We start from the raw sequence: 16,878 nt of genomic DNA on the forward strand, positions 1-16,878 counted from the left end.
CTTTGGCTAGGATAGTGGTGCTGTATGATGAGCAGGGGGGCCTGTTTTATGAGGGGAGGGGCGGTGAATAAGTCAAAGGAGTGACAGACTGTATTTTAATTTTTTTTTAATTAACTTAATGCATGTACATTCTGGCAGCCAATCAGGGCACTGAAACCATTCACAATGTCAAGACACAAGAGCTTCTTGATCTTGACTGCAACATTTGCTAATCAAAATTGCTTGGTATAATATTGGGGTGCAGGCAGGAGGCCCCATTTCCTAATCAAAATTGTTAAGGCTAATATTGGTGTGCAGGCACCAGGCCCCATTTCCTAATCAAAATCGCTAGGGCCAATATTGGGGTGCAGGCAGGAGGCCCCATTTCTTAATAAAAATCATTAAGGCTAATTTTGGTGTTCGTTCAAATGTACTAAAATGCATATAAAAAACTATAGATAATTGGTATTTTCACATTTGCATAGACCCAACAAATATAATTGCTGCAAAAATTAGTATATTCATTGGTCTTTACAGAAGTGGCACATTTTCTGGGGATACCAGCAGCTGGGGGATTCCACAATTTATTCCCACTCACCCAGTGGGCACTAGTGGTGAGCGCCAGTGATATTTGTATATCTATTTTTATTAGATCTCTTAGACTTGACAATTCTGGTGTATTTACTTTGAAAATCCATGTCAGAATGGTTGTGTAATCTGGATATTAGGATGAGCATTTTATAAGTCCATCAATAGAATAAAATAATTCATGAGTCCCAAGAGATTTGTACCCACCCAGCTTGACTGACAGCTGCAACTTGTACTAAACAGTGTGAGATCACCGCAGCAAGAGGGAAACTGATGACCTGTCAATCAGGATAGGTGGGCAATAGATGTGTATTTGTCATCAGACAGGGTTTTGGGAAGGCTGTATTTTATGGTATGTGTTTTTTTAAGTTTTCTAAGTTTGCAGTTTTTTTATATTAGTGGTAGGACTCGCAAGTATGGGGACCCTTGACGTGGGTTGCAAGCTTATCTATTTTGGCCAAAATATTAACCAATACCACATTAATGTATTTATCATATGCATACATTTTTTGCACTTTTTATCATATCACTTTTTGCAGGATGTAGCTAGGCATTGTTTTGTTGGCTTGGTCTATTAGGGCGTCTGTCACTGTGTGTTGCATATTATAGTGCTGGGCAGCCCATCTGTTAATACAAGGGTGTAATTAATAGGCTGCAAGCCAGACACTTTGCATCACACTTACCTGTATGACTGGCGTCCTATGCAAGCTATATCAATGTGCATTTTTTTCTACTAGGCGGCCAATCACTTCATAATCTGATAGGTGTGGGGGTGGCTGTTTTTATCAGTAGTTTTCACCTGTGCTGCCCCTTGCCTTTATCAGTGGAGGCCTGCTGCATCCTGCTAGATGTGCTGCCTTATACTACAGGGTCTGCCTGTGGGGGTGCTGCCTTATACTACAGGGTCTGCCTGTGGGTTGGGAGGGGCTGCCCTATACTACAGGGTCTGCCTTTGGGGGGCTGCCTTATACTACAGAATCTGCCTGTGGAGAGGGTGCTGCCTTATACTACAGTGTCTACCTGTGGGGGTGGGTGCAGCCTTATACTGCAGTGTCTGCCTGTGGGGGGTGCTGCCTTATACTACAGGGTCTGCCTGTGGGGGGTGCTGCTTTATACTACAGAGTCTGCCTGTGGGGGGTGCTGCCTTCTACTACAGTGTCTGCCTGTGGGGGGGTGCTGCCTTATACTACAGAGTCCGCCTGTGGGGGTGCTGCCTTATACTAGAGTCTGCCTGTGGGGGGTGCTGCTTTATACTAGAGTCTGCCTGTGGGGGGTGCTGCCTTATACTACAGAGTCTGCCTGGGGGGTGCTGCCTTATACTGCAGAGTCTGCCTGTGGGGGGTGCTGCCTTATACTAGAGTCTGCCTGTGGGGGTGCTGCCTTATACTACAGAGTCTGCCTGTGGGGGGTGTTGCCTTATACTACAGAGTCTGCCTGTGGGGGGTGCTGCCTTATACTGCAGAGTCTGCCTGTGGGGGAGCTGCCTTATACTACAGGGTCTGCCTATGGGGTGTTGTCTTAGGGTAAGTTCACACAGGGCATTTTGTTCTGCAGCAAAACCTGATGTTCTTGGCAAGAAAGAAGCTGCGTCAAAAACACAGGTTTATGTGCATTTTGGGTGTGTTTTTTGTTGTGTATTTGGTGCGTTTTTTCTTTCTCTTTGTTCATGCTAATATCCTTGAATTTTCAGCAGCAACAAAGCAGCAAATAATGATACCTGTGTTTTTGCTGCATTTTTTTCAACACCCATTCAAGTTAATGAGTGAAAAATGCTGAAAGAACGCAGCAAAAACGCTGAAAGAAGTGACATGCGCTATGTCCAAAAAACGCAGCAAAGCACAAAATACTGATCACACAAAAAACCAATGTGTGTGCATGAGATTTCTGAAATCTCAGGCTTTGCAGGTACTGTAAAAAGCAGCTGAAAATTAGCATATAAAAATGCAGCAAAAATGCCCTGTGTGAACTTAACCTTTTATTACAGGGCCTGCCTATGGGGTGCTGTCTTATACTACAGGGTCTGCCTATGGGGTGCTGTCTTATACTACAGGGTCTGCCTATGGGGTGCTGCCTTATACTACAGGGTCTGCATATATAAAATACATCAGCTGAGCAATCCAGCCACTTTCTACTGAATATATATAGAAAAAACATCAGCGCCGCAAGCCAGTGACTTTTTACTGCACATGACAGACTGGGGGTGCAGGATGGGAGCAGCACATGACAGAATGGAGGCGCAGAATAGTTGCAGCATATGACAGAATGGGGCGCAGGATGGCAGCAGCACATTACAGAATGGGGCACAGGATGGGAGCAGCACATGGCAGAATGGGGGTGCAGGATGGGGGCAGCACGTGACAAGATGGGGGTGCAGGATGGGAGCAGCACTGTTGTGATTTCCGTTCTGGAGCTCCCTCCTGTGGTTGCTAATGGTATTTTTGTGAGTTCTGCCCTTGGGCTCCCTCTGGTGGTTTCGAGTGGAACTGCTGCTCTTTTAGGTAGCTGTAGCAGCTGCCATCACTGATCGCCTTGCCTGGGTTTGTTATTTAAACCTGCTCTGGGCTTTAGTTCATGCCAGCTGTCAATGTCTTAGGTTGGATTTGGTTCTCTCCTTGGATTTCTCATATGGCCTGTCCTTGTTAGCAAAAGATAAGTTTCTGCTAGTTCTTGTTTGTCCATTTGCTTTGGACTCTATTGCTTTGCAAATATTTATCTTTTTGTCCAGCTTGTCACTATGTCATATTCAGGCTAGCTGGAAGCTCTGGGAAGCAGATTTGCCCCTCCACACCGTGAGTCGGTGTGGAGTTCATTTTTGTAAACTCTGCGTGGATTTTTGTAGTTTTTAATACTGACCGCACAGTATCCTTTTCTCTCTGTCTATCAAGTTTAGTATTGGCCTCCTTTGCTGAAAACTGATTTCATTTCTGTGTATGTCATTTCCCTCTCCACTCACAGTCAATATTTGTGGGGGCTATCTTTCCTTTTGGGGTTTTTCTCTGAGGCAAGATAGCTTTCTATTTCCTTCTTTAGGGGTAGTTAATTCTTAGCCTGTGAAGAGGTGTCTAGGGAGAGTCAGGAACATCCCACGGCTATTACTAGTGTTGTTGTTAGGATTAGGGACTGCGGTCAGTAGAGATACCACCTCCTCAGAGCTCGTCCCATGTTGCGTTTTAGCCACCAGGTCATATCAGTGTGGCCTCTTAACCACCAGGTCATAACAGTACAGCTGGCCCACAATGTGTTAAATGCATCTCAAAAGAGGGAAAAGAAAGTTCTGAGTCATTTTTTTTTCCTTTGTAGCTTGTTTTGTCTTTTTTTCCCCTTAATCTCTGGGTGGTTCAGGATTTTGGTGCTGATATAGAGGTTCAGGGTCTGTCCTTGCGCGTGGATCAACTCGCTGCAAGGGTACAGAGTATCCAAGATTATGTTGTCCAGACTCCGGTATTAGAGCCTAGAATTCCTATTCCTGATTTATTTTCTGGGGATAGATCTAAATTTCTGAACTTTAAAAATAATTGCAGATTGTTTTTTGCTCTGAGACCCCGTTCCTCTGGTGACCCCATTCAGCAGGTGAAGATTGTTATTTCTTTGCTGCGTGGCGACCCGCAGGACTGGGCATTCTCCCTTGAGCCAGGAAATCCTGCATTGCTCAATATTGACGCATTTTTTCAAGCGCTCGGATTGCTGTATGACGAGCCTAATTCTGTGGATCAGGCAGAAAAAACTTTGCTGGCTCTGTGTCAGGGTCAGGAAGCAGCAGAAGTATACTGCCAGAAATTTAGAAAGTGGTCTGTGCTCACAAAATGGAATGAGTATGCCCTGGCAGCAATTTTCAGAAAGGGTCTTTCTGAAGCCCTTAAAGATGTTATGGTGGGGTTTCCCACGCCTGCTGGTCTGAATGAGTCAATGTCTTTGGCCATTCAGATTGATCGGCGCCTGCGCGAGCGCAAGGTTGTGCACTATATGGCAGTGTCCTCTGAGCAGAGTCCTGAGCCTATGCAATGTGATAGGATTTTGACTAGAGCAGAAAGGCAGAAATTCAGACGTCAGAATGGCCTGTGTTTTTACTGTGGTGATTTTGCTCATGCTATTTCTGATTTCCCTAAGCATACTGTTATGATCCTGGTGGTTAGAACACATGAACTGACCTGATAAGTAAACCCAAAAATAAGGACAAGCTCTGGGAATGTGGGAACTATACTGACCGCTATTCTGATCCTATCAAACCACACTATAGGCAGCCGTGGAGCGTTCCTAACTCGGCCTAGACGCCTCGTTCACAGCCTGAGAAACTAGCTACCCCTAGAGAGAAACAAAGCCTCACTTGCCTCAGAGAAATTTTCCCCAAAGTGTAAGCAGCCCCCCACAAATAATAACGGTGAGTTTAAGGGGAAAACACAAACATAGAAATGAAAATAGGTTTTAGCAAATGAGAACACAAACGAAAAACAAAAAGCCAGCTCACCAGACAGCCATTGGTAGGTGCACGGAACCTCCACGCCGATCCACGTGGTAACATATAATGGTAGACAAAAAGGTTGATTCCAGCTCCAAAAAGATGTCTTGAATAAAATTAAATCCTTTATTGGTGCATATTTAAAAAGACACAGGCTGTAATACTCTCCATAATAAAGACGGGAAACGAGCTACGCGTTTCGATCTATTACAGATCTTTGTAATAGATCGAAACGCGTAGCTCGTTTCCCGTCTTTATTATGGAGAGTATTACAGCCTGTGTCTTTTTAAATATGCACCAATAAAGGATTTAATTTTATTCAAGACATCTTTTTGGAGCTGGAATCAACCTTTTTGTCTACCTTTAGCAAATGAGGCCCGCTAATAACTAAATAGTCAGAAGATAGCAAGGAATCTGTGCGGTCAGTATAAAATACTACAAAAGTATCCACGCAGAGAATACAAAAAGACCCCCACACCGACTCACGATGTGAGGGGCGCAACTCCGCACCCCAGAGCTTCCAGCTAGCAATCAAATAGCATATAAGCAAGCTGGACTGAACTCATAACATACTGAGAAACATTTTCAAATAGAAATGAGCAAAAATGGACTAGCATGAACTTAGCTTCTCCACGAGGAGACAGGTCACAAGGGAAGTCCCAGAGAGATCTGAACCAGTACTGAATACAACGACAGCAGGCAACAAGTAAAGGTCCAGATGGAGTTAAATAGGCAGCAGGCCTAGCAGGAAACGAGGCAGCTGGAGTCCAGCTACAGACCAGCCGTAACACTAAAAGCCACCAGAGGGAGCCCATGAACGGAATTCACAACAGCGTACTAAGAGGGTCCCTAGGTCTGTTACCATTAGTACTGTACAGCCTAAATTTCTTTTGTCTGTTACCCTGATTTGCTCATTGTCGTCCTTTTCTGTTATGGCATTTGTGGATTCTGGCGCTGCCCTGAACTTAATGGACTTAGAATTTGCCAAGCGCTGTGGTTTTTCATTGGAGCCTTTGCGGAGCCCTATTCCCTTAGGGGGGATTGATGCTACGCAATTGGCCAAGAATAAACCCCAGTACTGGACACAGTTGACCATGTACATGGCTCCAGCACATCAGGAAAATATTCGCTTTTTGGTGTTGCATAATTTGCATGATGTTGTTGTGCTGGGTTTTCCATGGTTACAGGTACATAATCCAGTGCTGGATTGGAGATCTATGTCTGTAACTGGTTGGGGTTGTCAGGGGATACATAGTGATATTCCTTTGATGTCCATTTCCTCGTCCCCTTCTTCTGAAGTTCCTGAGTTTTTGTTGGATTTCAAGGATATATTTGATGAGCCCAAGTCCAGTTCCCTGCCTCCTCATAGGGACTGCGATTGTGCCATTAATTTGATTCCTGGCTGTAAGTTCCCTAAGGGCCGACTTTTCAATCTGTCTGTGCCAGAGCATGGCGCTATGCGGAGTTATGTAAAGGAGTCCTTGGAGAAGGGGCATATTCGCCCGTCTTCGTCACCGTTGGGAGCGGGATTTTTTTTTGTTGCCAAGAAGGATGGTTCCTTGAGACCCTGTATAGATTATCGCCTTCTCAATAAGATCACGGTCAAATTCCAGTACCCTTTACCTTTGCTTTCTGATTTGTTTGCTCGGATTTAGGGTGCCAGTTGGTTTACTAAAATCGACCTTCGAGGGGCGTATAATCTCGTGCGTATTAAACAAGGTGATGAATGGAAAACAGCATTTAATACGCCCGAAGGCCATTTTGAATATCTTGTGATGCCATTCGGGCTCTCTAATGCTCCATCGGTATTTCAGTCCTTTATGCATGATATCTTCCGGAATTATCTGGATAAATTCATGATTGTGTATTTGGATGATATTTTGTTTTTTTCCGATGATTGGGAGTCTCATGTGAAGCAGGTTAGGATGGTATTTCAGGTCCTTCGTGCTAATGCATTGTTTGTGAAAGGGTCTAAGTGCCTCTTTGGAGTTCAGAAAGTTTCTTTTTTGGGTTTCATTTTTTGTCCCTCGGCTATTGAAATGGACCCTGTTAAAGTCCAGGCCATTCATGATTGGACTCAACCCACATCTGTAAAGAGCCTTCAAAAATTTTTGGGCTTTGCTAATTTTATTGCCACGCCACTTTATTGCTAATTTTTCTAGTGTGGTGAAGCCTCTGACCGATTTGACGAAGAAAGGCGCTGATGTGATGAATTGGTCCTCTGCGGCTGTTGAGGCCTTTCAGGAGCTTAAACGTCGTTTTACTTCTGCCCCTGTGTTGCATCAGCCAGATGTTTCTCTCCCTTTTCAGGTTGAGGTTGATGCTTCTGAGATTGGGGCAGGGGCCATTTTGTCTCAGAGAAATTCTGATGGCTCTTTGATGAAACCATGTGCTTTCTTCTCCAGAAAGTTTTCGCCAAATGAGCGTAATTATGATGTCGGCAATCGGGAGTTGTTGGCTATGAAGTGGGCATTTGAGGAGTGGCGACATTGGCTTGAGGGAGCCAAGCATCGTGTGGTGGTCTTGAGTGATCATAAAAATTTGATTTACCTCGAGTCTGCTAAGCGGTTGAATCCTAGACAAGCTCGGTGGTCTCTGTTTTTCTCCCGTTTTGATTTTGTGGTCTCGTATATTCCGGGATCTAAGACTGTGAAGGCTGATGCCCTTTCTAGGAGTTTTTTGCCTGATTCTCCGGGAGTTCTTGAGCCGGCTGGGATTCTCAAGGAGGGGGTGATTCTTTCTGCCATCTCCCCTGATTTGCGGCGGGTACTTCAGGAGTTTCAGGCTGATAAACCTGACTGCTGTCCAGTGGGGAAACTGTTTGTTCCTGATAGATGGACTAGCAGGGTAATTTCTGAGGTTCATTGTTCGGTGTTGGCTGGTCACCCTGGGATTTTCGGTACCAGAGATTTGGTGGCTAGGTCCTTTTGGTGGCCTTCCTTGTCACGGGATGTGCGTTCGTTTGTGCAGTCCTGTGGGACCTGTGCTCGGGCTAAGCCTTGCTGTTCCCGTGCCAGTGGGTTGCTTTTGCCTTTGCCTATTCCTGAGAGGCCCTGGACGCATATTTCCATGGATTTTATTTCTGATCTTCCTGTTTCTCAGAAGATGTCTGTCATCTGGGTGGTTTGTGACCGGTTTTCTAAGATGGTCCATTTGGTACCGTTGCCTAAGTTGCCTTCCTCCTCTGATTTGGTTCCATTATTTTTTCAGCATGTGGTTCGTTTGCATGGTATTCCGGAGAATATTGTGTCTGACAGAGGTTCCCAGTTCGTTTCTAGGTTTTGGCGGTCCTTTTGTGCTAGAATGGGCATTGATTTGTCTTTTTCTTCAGCATTCCATCCTCAGACAAATGGCCAAACGGAGCGAACCAATCAGACCTTGGAAACCTATTTGAGATGCTTCGTGTCTGCTGATCAGGATGATTGGGTGACCTTTTTGCCGTTGGCCGAGTTTGCCCTTAATAATCGGGCTAGTTCTGCTACCTTGGTTTCGCCTTTCTTTTGTAACTTTGGTTTTCATCCTCGTTTTTCTTCAAGGCAGCTTGAGCCTTCTGACTGTCCTGGTGTGGATTCTGTGGTGGACAGGTTGCAGCAAATTTGGACTCATGTGGTGGACAATTTGACGTTGTCTCAGGAAAAGGCTCAACGTTTTGCTAACCGTCGTCGGTGTGTTGGTCCCCGGCTTCGTGTGGGGGATTTGGTCTGGTTGTCTTCTCGTCATGTTCCTATGAAGGTTTCTTCCCCTAAGTTCAAGCCTCGCTTTATTGGGCCTTATAAGATTTCTGAAATTATCAATCCGGTGTCTTTTCGTTTGGCCCTTCCAGGTTCTTTTTCCATTCATAATGTGTTCCATAGATCCTTGTTGCGGAGATATGTGGTACCTATGGTTCCCTCCGTTGATCCTCCTGCTCCGATGTTGGTTGAGGGGGAATTGGAATATGTGGTGGAAAAGATTTTGGATTCTCATTTTTCGAGACAGAAGCTTCAGTATCTGGTCAAGTGGAAGGGTTATGGCCAGGAGGATAATTCTTGGGTTGTTGCCTCCGATGTTCATGCTGCCGATTTGGTTTGTGCTTTCCATTTGGCTAGTCCTGATCGGCCTGGGAGCTCTGGTGAGGGTTCGGTGACCCCTCCTCAAGGGGGGGGGTACTGTTGTGAATTCCGTTCTGGAGCTCCCTCCTGTGGTTGCTAATGGTATTTTTGTGAGTTCTGCCCTTGGGCTCCCTCTGGTGGTTTCGAGTGGAACTGCTGCTCCTTTAGGTAGCTGTAGCAGCTGCCATCACTGATCGCCTTGCCTGGGTTTGTTATTTAAACCTGCTCTGGGCTTTAGTTCATGCCAGCTGTCAATGTCTTAGGTTGGATTTGGTTCTCTCTTTGGTTCTCTCCTTGGATTTCTCATATGGCCTGTCCTTGTCAGCAAAAGATAAGTTGTTGCTAGTTCTTGTTTGTCCATTTGCTTTGGACTCTATTGCTTTGCAAATATTTCTCTTTTTGTCCAGCTTGTCACTATGTCATATTCAGGCTAGCTGGAAGCTCTGGGAAGCAGATTTGCCCCTCCACACCGTGAGTCGGTGTGGAGTTAATTTTTGTAAACTCTGCGTGGATTTTTGTAGTTTTTATTACTGACCGCACAGTATCCTTTTCTCTCTGTCTATCAAGTTTAGTATTGGCCTCCTTTGCTGAAAACTGATTTCATTTCTGTGTATGTCATTTCCCTCTCCACTCACAGTCAATATTTGTGGGGGCTATCTTTCCTTTTGGGGTTTTTCTCTGAGGCAAGATAGCTTTCTATTTCCTTCTTTAGGGGTAGTTAATTCTTAGGCTGTGAAGAGGTGTCTAGGGAGAGTCAGGAACATCCCACGGCTATTACTAGTGTTGTTGTTAGGATTAGGGACTGCGGTCAGTAGAGATACCACCTCCTCAGAGCTCGTCCCATGTTGCGTTTTAGCCACCAGGTCATATCAGTGTGGCCTCTTAACCACCAGGTCATAACACAGCACATGACAGGATGTGAGCACCACATGACAGGATGGGGACGCAGGATGAGAACACCACATGGCAGGATGGGGAAGCAGGATGAGAGCACCACATGACAGCATGGGGGCGCAGGATGGGAGTAGCACATGACAGAATGGGAGTGCAGGATGGGAGCAGCACATGACAAGATGGGGATGCAGGATGAGAGCACCACATGACAGGATGGGGATGCAGGAAGAGAGCACCACATAACAGGATGGGGGCGCAGAATTGGAGTAGCACATACCAGGATGGGGGCAGCACATGCCAGAATGGGGGTGCAGGAGGGAAGCAGCACATGACAGCATGGGGTTGCAGGATGGGAGCACCACATGACAGGATTGGGTCACAGGATGGGATCACTTAACAGGATGAGAGCACAGGAAGAGAGTAATACATGACAAGATGGAGGCGTACAAAACAGGACGAGGGCACAGAATGGGGCTGCACATGACAGGAAGGGGGTGCAGGATAGGAGCAGCATATGAAAGGATGGGGCGCAAAATGGTAGCAGCACATGACAAGATTAGGGCGCAGGATGGAAGCAGCACATACCAGGATGGAGACCATATACCAATATAAATGCTCGCCACCCGGGAGTAGAACGGGTTCAATAGCTAGTACATATATATGAATATAGGGCTAGTGGTATGGAGACTAGAAAGACAAATGGAAGAAGAGGGTAGAAAAAAAAATGAGGAAGAAAGAAGTGGGTAGATCAGAGAAGGAGGATAGAGAGAGAGAAAAATGAGTACTGTACATTGTAAACTGCTCTAAGTACACCTGGCTAATGAGACGGGTAGTGTGATAGGAACTGTCTGTAAATAATGTAACCATAGAGAGCTTTCATAGCATAACGGTATGATCAGTTTAAGAGGAATGTCAGGTGTTCCATTAAAACCAGGTGGAATTGTTTTTATAATTTTCCTCTGAAGTCTGAATAACCAGGTCCCTTTTATATTGAATTTGGCAATCTCATTGGACCAGTTGTTCAAGGTTGGACAGTTTATGAACTTCCTGTGCCATTCATTTTGGAAGCTTGAAGCTTGAAGGAGATGTTATACTAAGGATACATTTTTGACCATGAAGAAAAGGACAGGTGAAGGATCTATAAGGAGTGAAACATCTGTCACTTTTAGGATACCTTGAAAAGCAGCATGCGCAAAGCTTCATACAGATGGAAAGCTCCACCAGATGTGACATTGTTTCACCCACTCCTCCACAACGCCAACAGTTATCCGAAACTGAAAGATACCACTTTTGTTAAAAAGTAGACATTCGGTGCCATCTTGTTTGGATTTTAGAACTGGTTTCCTGTGCTTTAGTGGCTTTAACCAGCCTATTGGATAGACAAACTCATTTAGACCACTGGTCTGATGTGAACCATTCATTCAGTTCAATTTCCTAAGCTCAACAGAAAGTAGGAAGTTGCTTCATGTGTGGAGAGAACAATAGTTTGTAAATAGCTGATATTGTATTTGTGAGGTTGAAGGATGTAGAGTAGTAGAAAAGTTGAAAGTTAGCGTATTCACATGTGGAGAATATATGTAAAGTTCCCCATACACATTAGATTACTGTCAGCTGAACAATGGTTTGGCCAATTGTTCATCAGGCAGCCATCTCAACCATCTCTCCCATATAAAGGGGCACTCCTGTGCCCTCTATGAGCAAGCCACTGCCAGACATGTTTGTCAGCAGCTTATCTCTGGGAAAACAGAAGGATCCACAGTATGAAATTCTACATGCCGGATCATTGACTCTCCAAATAATGAATTGATCAGGGACCCCAGACACATTAGACTGTCAGCTGAACCCATCGTTATCTGCAGGTTTGGCCAAGATTAATCAAATGTATATGGGGAGCTTAGGTCTTAGTTATACAAGGATATTGTAAAAACTATTGAATATGCAAAACAAAATGGCAGCTTGGGAGTGATATTTGACATTGAAGATGTCTAATTTCATGATCTACACTCACCGGCCACTTTATTAGGTACACCATGCTAGTAACGGGTTGGACCCCCTTTTGCCTTCAGAACTGCCTCAATTCTTCGTGGCATAGATTCAACAAGGTGCTGGAAGCATTCCTCAGAGATTTTGGTCCATATTGACATGATGGCATCACACAGTTGCCGCAGATTTGTCGGCTGCACATCCCAAAGATGCTCCATACAAGGCAGGATGGATCCATGCTTTCATGTTGTTTACGCCAAATTCTGACCCTACCATCCGAATGTCGCAGCAGAAATCGAGACTCATCAGACCAAGCAACGTTTTTCCAATCTTCTACTGTCCAATTTCGATGAGCTTGTACAAATTGTAGCCTCAGTTTCCTGTTCTTAGCTGAAAGGAGTGGTACCCGGTGTGGTCTTCTGCTGCTGTAGCCCATCTGCCTCAAAGTTCGACGCACTGTGCATTCAAAGATGCTCTTAGGCCTACCTTGGTTGTAACGGGTGGCGATTTGAGTCACTGTTGCCTTTCTATCAGCTCGAACCAGTCTGCCCATTCTCCTCTGACCTCTGGCATCAACAAGGCATTTCCGCCCACAGAACTGCCGCTCACTGGATTTTTTTTCTTTTTCGGACCATTCTCTGTAAACCCTAGAGATGGTTGTGCGTGAAAATCCCAGTAGATCAGCAGTTTCTGAAATACTCAGACCAGCCCTTCTGGCACCAACAACCATGCCACGTTCAAAGGCACTCAAATCACCTTTCTTCCCCATACTGATGCTCGGTTTGAACTGCAGGAGATTGTCTTGACCATGTCTACATGCCTAAGGCTGGGTTCACATTGCGTTAATGGGTGATCGCTAACGGACAGCGTTGCACGGCGAAAATGTCACAATTAACGCCGTGCAACGGGTCCGTTAGCGCACCCATTGACAGCAATGTTAATTTCGCCAGCAGCGCATCACTAGCGCGTGCCTTTTTCGGCTCGCGCTAGTGATGTGCCGTTCTTCTGTGACGCGCCTCGGACGCTGCTTGCAGCGTCCGCGGCGCGCCCGAGGTCCGTTCCCCGCTCTCGCAGATCGGGGATCTGCGAGAGCGGGGACGTTAACGCGACCCCCAAACGCGATCCATAAAAATACATTGCGTTAGCGCAATCCGCTAGCGCTAAACGGATTGCCCTAACGCAATGTGAACCTAGCCTTAATGCACTGAGTTGCCGCCATGTGATTGGCTGATTAGAAATTAAGTGTTAACAAGAAGTTGGACAGGTGTACCTAATAAAGTGGCCAGTGAGTGTAAATCAGGGGTTATTCATCAGTGGTTTACAAAATTATATATAAATGTTGCTTGAAGTCTCATGCAGATGGCTGTATTACGGTTCCCAATAATATGTGGTCTATGCATCTGGCTTTGCCATTTGTATACAGCCTCACAAAGTTTGTTTCTATGATAAAGCTAGTTTTATGATTTCCTCTATCATTTGTGAAAATTTTTATTTTGCTTATGTCATTTAATTGATGTCTAGTTCATATAAAAATGTAATGTACATTTGAAATCATCATCAAATGTTGATAATGTTTTGCAGACACTTCTTCCTATATTATTGCTGGATCTGTACGAGGATTTTTTGTAGTTCTTGCCATTTTCTTGCTTGCTATATTTTGCATCAAAAATAAAGGTAAGATTATAAATTAAAGGAGTTGTTCAGTCTTAGAAGCAAATTTTACAGTTACTTTATGTAACTGCAATCTGCCAGATCATGACACATTAGCATGAGTTGACAGTCAGAGTGACTAAGACATTGCTTTTCATGCCAGACAACTGCTTTAAGATGTTTGCTAGATATATACTGTAAGTACGTAGGCTGGATGATAGACTGAAAGAGAGATGGATGATTAATGAATGGATATACAGTATATTATGCCTTAGAAACAACACAAATATATAAAATGTCAAAATTTGTATGTATGTAGCCATACATTTTCATGAATTTTAATAAAGGAAGTCAGTCAGTAGAAAACGACTGTTCAAACCAACTACAGCAAATTGTCAGGAACATAACCATAATAAACAACATACCTTTAGTATCCAAATCTGTTGATGCATTTGTCAGAAGTTGTCATCTATTCAGATGTGCTACTGACATTCTTGGTGCAACCAGAACATGGCCGAGCAGTTCAATGCACTTTCCCAGCCACATGTTTTCCAGCATTACACAAGTACTATTTTTGTTAGGACTATGTTCATGATAAGTTGCGGTGCTTAGTTTGTACAGTCAAATAGTGTTGCCACTATATCATTAAGGACCCCATTTGTCAGTCATGAACTGCGCTGTTACTTACCTCTTTCCCGCTGACCTGATTGCAGGATTCCCTTTGATCCTGGTGGCCTGCACAAATCTACTAACTGTACTGCACTGTATATATGGCTCTATTGCTCTGCGTGCAATTTAGCCTCACCTTCTTCTGGAACACCTGAAGAGCCGTAGGTGTCAAACTGGTCACATTTAGCCCAGGTCTGCGATAGAACATCACAATATCAGATTTTTTGTTTTTTAAAAACTGGTCATATCACATCACTTATCTTGGGATATGTAGAGTTAAGAGTAAAGGTATGGAAGGACACCTCTCTAATAATGTACAGAAAGTATCAGTGAACACCATGGTTTTTTTGTCTGCAGATTTCCTCTCCGATACTATTCACTGACAAAGATTACATCAAAGGCTTAAAGGCTCTATGTGATTGGAGACTTGTGACTCATCCCAGTGCACGCACTGCTCGCTGAAAGGATTGTCGGGTGTCAGTGCCAGGAACGGTGTTCTCGTGCCCCAAGTATGCAATGTGCATGCTTCTGGCCAGAACCTGACTAGACAGTTATGGCCTCGATTAATACACTTGCATTGAGTGCGCTGGAAAAAGTATTTTTTGGTTCTGGCCGGGAGTATGTCTATTGCATACTTGCGGTCACTTGACTGCCATTCCTGGTGCTGACATGGGAGAAACCTCACAGATTCATAAGTCTGTAGCCACATAGAGTGACTGCAGAGTTGCCAGTTTAGACCAGACAACTCCTTTAACTTGCAACATTTGTTACGGACTCCTCACTTTCCGTGGGCCAACTGCTGCCTCTGCATCACTTATACCTATGACTCCTTTCACTTTGCGTTCTTGCCCACATTCGTTAGTCCAGTCAGGACTTGCATCCAGACCCCCAGGCAAAATGGGAGTCTACTATGTTTGAGTGTCCACCTCCTGTAGGCGTATACACCCAAAAATCATGCATGTCAGTGCACTGGTTGACTATGTCAGCATCATTACAGTCTATGGCCCCAACGGCGCATTCACCCAAATCCTGTCTTGCGGGGTTTCGGATGCAAGCCCAGATGGGACCAGTGATCATGGACAAGAACGCAGTGTGGAAAGAGCCTATGCCACTGTAGGTAATGCATAACATTCATTCTCACCTCTACCCCAAAAATGCACATTGACCTATATTCTTTTATCTTAAAATTCTAAAAATCCAGGTGACATATAACCTACTTATAGACAAATTGAAGAACTTGGGTTGCTAATAACTTCTACTTTTTATTGGTAGGCAAACAGGCAAAGATGAATAGAAGGTGATGTATTATTTCATTATATAACATCTAAACCAACACTAAGGACTAAGGTGCTAATTGTTTTTTAGGTTTCCTTCACATGCCAGTGACTCCGGTATGTGTGGTGACAGTTTTCACATGTCAGTGTGTTTCCATGGACTGCGTTTCCTTGGGCATAAAACGCTGACATGTCCGTTTTTGATCAGCAGCATAGGCTGCAAAATGTCCTGCACATGTGCACACTGATGACATACGGATGACATTTGTGTGTCATCAGTGTGACACGTACCGGCACCTGGGGAAAAAGCGGTACAGTTCGCATTGTTTCCAAGAGCAAGGTGCTGAAGACAGTTTGGATCAATGTCACCTGGTCTCCCTGAGCTCAGTGAGACCTGGCACCAATGATAGGCATTGTATTCAGCACCCCCTGTGTATATCGTGTGTAAAATAAATAAATTAAAAAAATGGTATGGGCTCCAGCATAATTTTTAAAACCAGCAGAAAGCTGGGCTGATGTTAATAATCTGCAAAAGGGATCAATATCCCCAAAAGTTCCCAGGCTGTTAATAACCACTCACAGCTGTTTGCTTAGCGTTTACAGGTCAGCTTACAGAGACCCCAGAAAAAAATGACAGAGAGTCCACCTATAAATTGTAACCAGAAAAATGCTAAACAGACAGCTATGGGCTGATATTAAAAACATGGGAAGGGGTGAAAAAGTCAGCTGTATAATGGGTACGAAAATTTTTCACTATTTTTTTCACTGCAGCCATTTGGTAAATTCAAAAAAGCTCATTTTTTTCACATGAATGTACACTCTGCACCTCATCCTGACAGAAAAAAAAAAACAGAAATGTTGAATTTTTTGCAAATTTAATAAAAAGAAAAACTAAAATATCACATGGTCTGTTGTGATCCTAATGGCAGAGGATCGCAGGGTCACAGCAAAGTCTGCAAACATAAAAACTAGCTCTTAGGGAGGTGGTAACTGAGCTGACCACATACCTGATCCTAGCCCACAAATAATAGCAGCCGGGGAACGTGCCTACGTTGGTTCTAGACGTCTCGCGCCAGCCGGAGATCTAACTAACCCTTTCAGAGAAAATACAGACCTCACTTGCCTCCAGAGAAAGATACCCCAAAGTAGATACAGGCCCCCAACAAATAATAACGGTGAGGTAAGAGGAAAGGACAAACGTAAGTATGAACTAGATTCAGCAAAGAGAGGCCCACTAAATAATAGCAGAAGTATAGAAAGCGGACTTATGTGGTCAGTGAAAAACCCTACCAAA

The 16,878-nt window shown here is 44.4% G+C and overlaps 1 protein-coding gene across 1 annotated transcript in view; it reads left to right on the forward strand.

Moving 5' to 3' along the window:
* The window catches only part of LOC143775573 (uncharacterized), a 109,025-nt gene that overhangs the window by 45,298 nt on the left and 46,849 nt on the right, over positions 1-16,878 (forward strand). Inside the window, exons 4-5 of the mRNA XM_077263865.1 lie at positions 13,573-13,665; positions 15,583-15,607. Of these exons, the coding sequence (XP_077119980.1) occupies positions 13,573-13,665; positions 15,583-15,607 (118 nt within the window). The remainder of the gene's footprint in view (positions 1-13,572; positions 13,666-15,582; positions 15,608-16,878) is intronic.

The sequence above is a fragment of the Ranitomeya variabilis genome, chromosome 5 (genome assembly GCF_051348905.1).
Source record: "Ranitomeya variabilis isolate aRanVar5 chromosome 5, aRanVar5.hap1, whole genome shotgun sequence".
Taxonomy (NCBI): Eukaryota; Metazoa; Chordata; class Amphibia; order Anura; family Dendrobatidae; genus Ranitomeya; species Ranitomeya variabilis.